This window comes from Colossoma macropomum, unplaced genomic scaffold (genome assembly GCF_904425465.1).
Source record: "Colossoma macropomum unplaced genomic scaffold, Colossoma_macropomum, whole genome shotgun sequence".
NCBI lineage: Eukaryota > Metazoa > Chordata > Actinopteri > Characiformes > Serrasalmidae > Colossoma > Colossoma macropomum.
This window is the reverse complement of record NW_023494805.1, coordinates 32,082,933-32,091,832: the sequence shown is the minus strand read 5'-3', so window position 1 is coordinate 32,091,832 and position 8,900 is coordinate 32,082,933. Positions and strand designations below refer to the sequence as shown.

Genomic DNA, 8,900 nt, shown 5'->3' with positions numbered 1-8,900 from the left:
CCGTTGTCTTTAAGAAATGGCAGTTAAGGAACCGTGCAAGCCAATGCAAGATCAAAGACCAAGAAAACTCTCAGACAGAAATGCTCATATACTGCCCAGAAAGGCAAGCCAAACCTCCATATAACAAAAAGTGCCTTGTGGAAGGTTTAGCTGACATAGGAGTGGTGGTGCACCATTCTATTGTGCAGCATTGCTTCTACAAACATGATCTGCATGAAAGAGTCATCAGTAAAAAACCTCACCTGCAACCTTATCACAGACATCGATGTGTGAAATGTGCAAAACAACATCTAGATAAACCAGAGACACTGTAAACAAGTGCTGTCGACTAATAAGTAAAAATTGAACTCTTTGGCCACGATCAGCAAAGTTATGTTTGGAGAAAACATAAGCATTTGATGAAAGGAACACCTTGATAAGCATGGGTGTGGATCGATTATGCTTTGGAGTTGTGTGGCAGCCAGTGGCAAATATTGCATGAGTAGATGGAAGAATGGATTCCATGAATTCTGGAAGTACATGTGCCACAGTCAGTCAAGAAACTGCCTTTTATAACAGGACAATCATACAAAACACACCTTAAAGTCCACCATGAACTACTTCAAGACGTTAAAGCTGAAGCTTTTGAAATGGCCCTCACAGTCCCCTGACTTCATTGAAAATCTTATACATGTCCATCTTGAAGAGGGCCATCTTAAACATGCCTAAACAAGACGGCCTGAGAATATCTTAGAACTAGCCAATCAGTGTTCTGCAAGAAAAATTGCTTGAAAATTCTTGAAACAAGAATAGAAAGATTCTTAACTGGATAAAAAAAAGTGTTTGCAAGCTGGGATGTCAAGGGGGTGTTACTAAGTACAAAGTTTCTGCACATGCCATGATTACTGTTTTTTTTCTGTTTATGAAGGTAATCGAATAAAAGTAAATGTGAATAAATATTTAAAGAAAAAATTTCATTTTATTTATATGTTATTTATTTGCTGCAGAGATTGTGTTTACTTCTTAAATAATTGGCCAGGGGTATGTTTTCTGCTTTTGCTCTTGACACTGAAAAATGAACAATTTATGTGCTTAATGGTTGTTTTGACTGGAAAATAAAAAGGAATAAAAGATGGCCTGTGGCTTTTGAAAAACAGATTCATTATTTCTCTTTGAGAAAGGACATTTATTTTGAGATATTGCTATTATTTTGGGGAAAATATCCTTTTTATCAACATGTTATCAAGTCAAAATAATCAGGAGAAGACAACATTTCATCAGGCCACTTATTCACCTGATGGAAACTACTATAGTTGGACTGGCATCTCTTAGCAACAGCAGTGGCAGCCAAAATAAGACAAACTTTTCAGATATATCAAATGAGTATTGGTAAATCAGAGTTAATGCTCCTCCCAGGATTTTTTGCTTTGAGGAAAACAATATGGAAAAAGTGCGAAATACCCCTTTGATCTTGATGTGGGGGTTGAAGGGCCCCTTTGTCTGTTTAGTAAATCTGACAACCACTTTTTAATGCCAAAATAAGGTTTGCAACTGAGCTAAAATCTGCTCTTAAATCTAATGCATAATCTTTTCCCAGTGATGTCACTGGGAATTCGTGTGGAGTTCTGAAACCTCTGTATTCACTGGTATGAACATCTAAGGATGCCAGCCAACCACATGTGAAAGCTTTCATCTTGCTGCCAGACGCTCCTCTGGTACACCAGCTAAGCTACCTTTCTATAGGGGACTAATTTGGCAGCACTCAATGATTCATGCGGTCACTTGATCATTCTCAGTGAACCAAAAACCACCTTTTCCTAAAATAGACTTCAACTAATTGTTGGCCGTAATGAGCCTCTGTGAGCAAAGTAGGAACAGCATCTCAGCACATCTTTTATATCTGCATATTATGCTTATTATACTCTCACACATATTTATCTTTCTTTGTGTAGCATCTAGGGTCTAATCCATGTACACTACATGGCCAAAAGTATGTGGACATCCCTCCTACATATTGAGTTAAGGTGTTTTACACCCATTGCTGGTGTATGAAACAGGTGTACGAAATCAAGCACATAGCCATGCTATCTCCATAGACACTGGCAGTAAAATGGATCATACAGATTTCTGTCCAGCTAGATCTGCCCTGGTCAACCATGAGTGCTATTATTGTGAAATGGAAGCATCAAGGAGCAACAACAGCTCAGCCACAAAGCAGGAGACCACACAAAACACACAGAGAGGGGCCGCCGGGCGTTGAAATGCACAGCGCGTAAAAATCGCCTATCCTCTGTTACGTCTTTCACTACAGAGTTCAAAACTGCTTCTATAAGCAACATCAGCAGAGGGACTGTGCCTCAGGAGCTTCATGAAATAGGTTTCCATGGCTGAGCAGCTGCACAGAAGCCTAAGATCACTATGCACAACTCCAACCCAGATAGCAAATTTAATATGACCCTAACCTGGGCCACATCTGGCACTTAGTTGAGGCCCACATACGGCATGGAATGATGGCACAGAAGAGGGCCAGATGTGGTTGCTAGAACACAGCCTGTTTATTGCCATTAAAGGGCCACATCTCAGCCACCTTTAAACCACCACTGCCAGAAGTGACCCACCTGTCAAAACCACCAGTACAAAAACCAGGCCACTATAACAACTTCCCTGTTGGGTGGGACCTCCTCTGTTGTGTAGTGACAACAGCATCAGGGAGGTTAGCACATGCTTCCCCCTCGTTGGCTACCAGCCGCAGACAGCTGTGGTATTGATGGGGTTTGAACTCCTCATGATGGGGCAAATGTTTACACTATTGCACTACTCTGGTCCTCCTGTTTATAGGCCTACATTACCTAAATAAGCCTGCATGTCAAAATGTTTACTGCACTGTGAAAAACAGAAACTGAAGACCGCTATTTGCGGGCAAAAATGTAGGTTTCAATAAAATCAGCAAATTATGATTATCATATCAGACCATTCAGCAGACCCGGCCCAAACTAGCTCATTGTGACGTCCTTGAGCTGTGACGTCAGTATCAGTGAGTAATTCAGCTCGGAAAATCACCCAAAATCCTGATATTATTGCTCTGTTTTTTCCATCATATTCTAACAAAGGGTTAAAACAACGCCATGATTCACACACCAGAACACTCAGAGGAACCTGCCATCACTAGCCAGAGTGAGAGAAACCAGCTCTAACGGCACACAGCCAGAAATACAGCTCAAACACACAGCCAGATCACTGTAAAACCTGCTATTAGCTCTCTGCTTTAGCCTTCATATGGCAACAAAACGGTTAAAAGTTTAAGTTGATTGAACATGAGGTGTCTTATTGTTCTATTAACTTACTATTTGATATTCAGTGAGCACAATATTTTAAGCAGCCACAAATCATTTTAAACTAAACTTGAATTAAACTGCAAACTAGGATATGTAGTAGCAATATGTAGGATATGTAGTGTTCATAGTACTGAGGCAAATTAAGATGTTAACCCAAATAAAACACAATATGTCACAAAGACCAAAACATCTTAGGTTGGATTTTTTACCATGCAATTTATGGCTGAGATCTTAATTTAGACTACACGCTTCCACAATTCTGTTAATTCCTGTTTGAAACATAAATGACTGTCACATACCTCATGGGAGCCCAATAAAGTTGTTTAATGTGGGCTACTTTTGGCTCAAATGCAGTTTCCTGGTGGCAACAATGGGCCAGTAGTGCCATATCTTTGCCAGAAGTTGCTCACCATCTGCATGCACTCTGGGAAGTGCTGGCTAGAGTGGTAAAAAAGGCCACCACTGGACTCAGGAGCAGTGGAAATGTGCTCTCTGGAGTAATGAATCACGCTCACTGTTTTAGAGTCTGATGGACGAATCTGGGTTTGTGAATGCTAAGAGAACGCTAACTACCAGAATGCATAGTGCCAACAGCAAAGTTTGGTGGAGGAGGGATAACAGTCTGGGGCTGTTTTTCAGATTTTGAGCTTTGACCCTTTTCACAGGGACCTATTTTCACATTTGTAGTGCCTAATTTCAAATTATTTGCTCAATTTAACACATTGGAAAAAAGTAAAACATCAAATATGAAATGTGCCAAAACTTACTTTCGACAGTCAACAAAACATGCAGTTTGATCATGGGTGCCTAAATTTTGCATAAAACTGTAATTGTTATTATTTAACCTATTATGCTCCAGGGTATATTTTGGTTTGTCCATCTGAATTTATGTAACCAAATCTTAAGGCAAATTATTCAGTAACTGCATGAAATAAAATAAAATAAAAATTTACATTATTTATTTATTTATTTCAAAAGCTCCCCTCAAATTAACAGATGTGTTTTATGATCATATACATATTGCTATATGCTTACAATTTACTGCTGCAAGCCTAAAATCTCAGACGCACTTTGTATTATTTTATAAAAATAATGTTTACAGAGCAGATCACTGAAGAGACGCCATCTGTGTATAGTTTATAGCCCAGATTTGTGGAAAAATGGGTCAACTTTCAGTAGACAAAAAAATTGTGAGTTGAGCTTATTTTATTATAAGGGTTTAAAATTACATCACCCATTACATTTGACTGGAAAGAGGTGATTTACAGCTCTCATATGACCCCCACCTTTTGAATGTAGCTTATGAAATATGAAAGTTATGAAGAATATGACGAAGCACGTTTTGGAACCACTGGTGGTTCCAAGGAGCATAAGAGGCTATGACTTTCTGTGGTTTGAGTTTAATAAATGTGACAATTGAGAACTGGTAATCATATCAGTCAGAAAAGTCCTGTTTCATTTTTTTATATTATCAGTTATCAGAATTTTTAGATATGTAAATTAGTATCGGTATTGCCTACAAATATCGGTCAGGCCCCAGCAGCAGGAATCTGTGTCCTTTGTCTCTGAGTCTGAATGTCTCAGTGCACATGTCTGCACCAGATGCTCCGTACCTGCCCTTGACATTGAAGTTCTTGCCCAGCAGCAGGTGCTTGAGGGAGGGATGTCGGGAGAAGGCCGGGATGACCGAGAAAAGATCAGTGTCCAAACCTGAGGTGCAAAACAAAACAGAACAAAGCAAATCAGAACAAAGATAGAACAACAGAAATAGAAGAGTGGAAGTGTTTGTTATGCATTGGAAGAATCGGCAGGTAAAGCGCAAAATATGTAGGCAGAACAAAGTCATACTAAAACCTTGGAGATCCATGTTTGTTTGTTTTTTTTATTTTATATTTAGCATTTATACCATCTGAAAATGTCAGCTGCCTTTTACATTGTTAGGATGTAATTCTGCAGTGCACCAAATTAATCAAATTGAATCAAATTAGTGTGAAATTTGAGATAACATATTTCTTTTTTTGGGCATACAGATCATTTAAACAATATTGATAGATGAAGTTGATATAATTTAACAAGTGACAGTTAAAATGAACAATTATGTCATCCTTTATTTAATAGAAATGTTTTGTTATGTTGAAAAAGTAAGTGCATGCCAATATATCACTTATTCAATGTGTCAAATTGAAATCAGCTGCACCCGTTCAGGTGCTAATGACTAGAACAATGTTAGGGAATATCTTGAAGGAATTTGTCTTATTTAAATCTCAAATATCTGCTCTGGTTTGCTCTTTGTTATCAGAGTGTGAGGTATCATGCTGAGATCAAAAGAGCTCTCTGAGGCCTTCAGAAAGAAGGTTGTGGATGCCTGTAAATCTGGGAAGGTGTTTAAAAAGATGTGCGAAATATTAGAAGTAAATATTTCCACTGTCTGAAAGATCATTTAGAAGCATAGAAACCACTGCCAGGGCCAAACACCATTGAAACCACTGCCTCCCCAAGAATAGACCATAAGATGCCGAAAAGAAGTCTTTAAGGACCCCAGAATTTCATCACAGGATCTGCAGGTATTTCTTGCCTCTGTTGATGTAAAAGTGCAGGCATCTACCATTAGAAAGAGACTGCACACATTTGATCTACATAGGAGTTTGCTAATCAATGTCTAGGCATGGACCAGGACTTCTGGAACGATGTCAGGGTCAGAGATTGGCAACAGTACCCGAAACCAGGTTTGTCAAAAACAAAAAACAGCATTTTATCAGAAAAATGGTGGTGTAAACATTTTGACATTGGGCTGCTTTGCTGCCTCAGGGCCTGGCCAACTTGCAGTCATAGAATTGACTATGAATTCTCATTCATACTAGAGAGAGCTTGAGGAGAACATGAGCCCATCTGTCAAAAAATTGAAGCTGAAGAAGTGGACCTTTCAACAGGATAATGATCCCAAACATATAAGTAAAAGAAGGAAATAGAGGGTCCATTTTGTAGTTTAAGTCCATCTGCATGTCTTTGTTAACCCTCTTTCAACCTGTTCTTCAATTGTCAGGCCACCCACAGGACCACCACAGAGCAGGTATTATATGGGTGATGGGTCATTCTCAGCACTGCAGTGACGCTGACATGGTGGTGGCGTGTTCATGTGTGTTGCACGGGTACAAGTGGATCAGACACAGCAGTGCTGCTGGAGGTTTAAACACTTCAGTGTCACTGCTGAATAGTCCACCAACCAAAAAGATCCACCGAACAGCGTCCTGTGACCACTGATGAAGGACTAGAGGATGACCAACACAAACTGTGCAGCAGCAGATGAGCTATCGTCTCTGACTTTACATCTACAAGGTGGACCAACAAGGTAATAGTGTCTAATAAAGTGGACAGTGAGTGGACACAGTGTTCAAAAAAATCCGGCAGCACTGCTATGTCTGATCCACTCATACCAGCACAACACACACTAACACACCACAACCATCACATCATTGTTATCATGCCGGCTCTGTGGTGGTCCTGTGGGGGTCCTGACCTTTCAAGAGCAGGCCAACAAAGTATGCAGAGAAACAGATGGACTACAGTCTGTAATTGTAGAACTACAAGGTGCACCTATATGGTAAGTGGAGCTGATAGAAAGAAGGAGATGTGCTTTATATATACAGACATTTTTCACAATATCCAACAAATATTGTGCTTAATTGGTAAAACATTGCTTTTCTAAGGTTTGATAAGTTGTAATAGACTCAATCCAGCAGCAAAACAGCAGCAAAACAGAGCCACAATTTTAAAAAATTGCTATTGACTAGAATTTTGTACATTTTTTGTATTCAACAGGTTGCACACTGTACTGATACTGAAATCTTGAGAAATGGCAATTTTGACTTAAAGTAAATAAATGAAAGGGTGATCTTGGACCTCAGTACTGTAATTTATCACAATAACAACATATATCACCACATAACCCACCCCCTACACAAACACACGTGACTGACTGATCTCACCGTTATCTGAGATGTCTAAGGTGCTGATGCAGGAGACTTGGGGGAATAAGTCCTGTATTACAGCTGCACCTGCTGACCTGAGCTGAGAAAGAAAGACAAAGAGAAAGAGAAAGAGAAAAAGAGAATGCAACAATGTTTTTCCTCATTAATGGAGATTAATAGCTGTTAAGCCAGCAGACGAATGCTAGTCCCTGCAGCTTTAGCTCATCTAGATTTAATTAGCTGCTGGAAGAAAAGAGCTGGCCAACACTAAAAAGGCCTGAAAAGTTGCACTCGATTTCAAGGCAAGTGCATTTCATTCCCACCATGAATGGCTATATAAAAGACTCAAGAGACGACTGAAAAGGCTGTAAGGAATGAAGTGAATAAGACAGGAAATGTCAGCGATGATAAAGAAAAAAGCCGGCACGCCACCGCACGGAGATAAACGTGCGTTGAACTTTTCCACGAGGCCTTGAAACGTTCCGGTTCTTTATCTGTGCAACTCACTTTGCATTTAAGAGTCAATCAACCAGTAGATACTGTGCAGCAGCCACTCCGTGTGGAGACACCAAAGACAGCAGCGTAGACGCACAGACGCACGTCTGATTCACAAACTGCATTCATAATCAAGTCACCTTCACAGATTCATGTGGTGGATGTGGATCATTTTACTGAGTTGGGTCAGATTCAGAGCCGAAACCGCATTTCGGACTTTTAACCGACTTGGACTTTAGATTAAAGTTCTTATAACTCTGTTTTTTATGTTTTTTCAGTCAAATAAATGTTTGAACATTTTGTCACTAACAATACATTAAGAATGTACCAAATGTTCCAGTGGTGAGTGTTTCGCTAGAGACAATTGTAGCTAATTTAAGCAGAATTAAAAGATGCTAGTTAGCTCATGACTAGCAAACACAGCATTTAACAGCTGTTCACACATAAAATCATAAGATTTTTCATTAAAAAATATTACTTTACTTTCTTAATTGCAGAAAATATGTGTTTCAGTACTGACAATTCTTAATGTTACACACTGATTTACTTACAAAAATGGGATCTAACTGCTCACGATTTGGCCAGGAGGGACGCAGTCTCACTTCCCGCTCAAAAATGCAGGGGTGTGGCTAAAATAAGGCTCATCCTATAGACTAAAACTCTGTGTTTCGGTAGTGACATCAGAACCTGGGACATCATTTTTTATTTAAATATTAAACTCAAGATAATTAAAATTTTTCAAGTTTGCTTTCAAAATAAAAAAAAAAAATGAGAAACAATATTGAAAAAAGTTGGACCTGTCAAGTTTTGAAAATGAACACACATATACTAATGTCCTCTCTCACATCACGTCCAAAACAGACAGACTGCGACGCTGCGCTAACATTTTAAACCGAGGCTGCTCAATTTGCTGTTTTGTATGGATGCGTTAAAAATCCATACATGGAGCAGGCCAAACTGATCTCCAAAAGTGTGGTTCAGTCGTAGTTCATATGAGTTCATTTATGACAAATATGAAAATATAACACTACACGCTTGTTTTTTAATATGTAAAGCACATTGACATGGCTTTGGGAATCACTCCTTTAGAGCATGCGTTGCAGTCAGAATTTTCTCAGGAGAT

At 39.2% G+C, this 8,900-nt stretch overlaps 1 protein-coding gene across 1 annotated transcript in view; it reads right to left on the bottom strand.

Moving 5' to 3' along the window:
- The window catches only part of carmil3 (capping protein regulator and myosin 1 linker 3), a 138,972-nt gene that overhangs the window by 48,121 nt on the left and 81,951 nt on the right, over window positions 1–8,900 (bottom strand). Inside the window, exons 18-19 of the mRNA XM_036597456.1 lie at window positions 7,301–7,382; window positions 4,928–5,024 (exon numbers count right to left, since the gene is read on the bottom strand). Of these exons, the coding sequence (XP_036453349.1) occupies window positions 4,928–5,024; window positions 7,301–7,382 (179 nt within the window). The remainder of the gene's footprint in view (window positions 1–4,927; window positions 5,025–7,300; window positions 7,383–8,900) is intronic.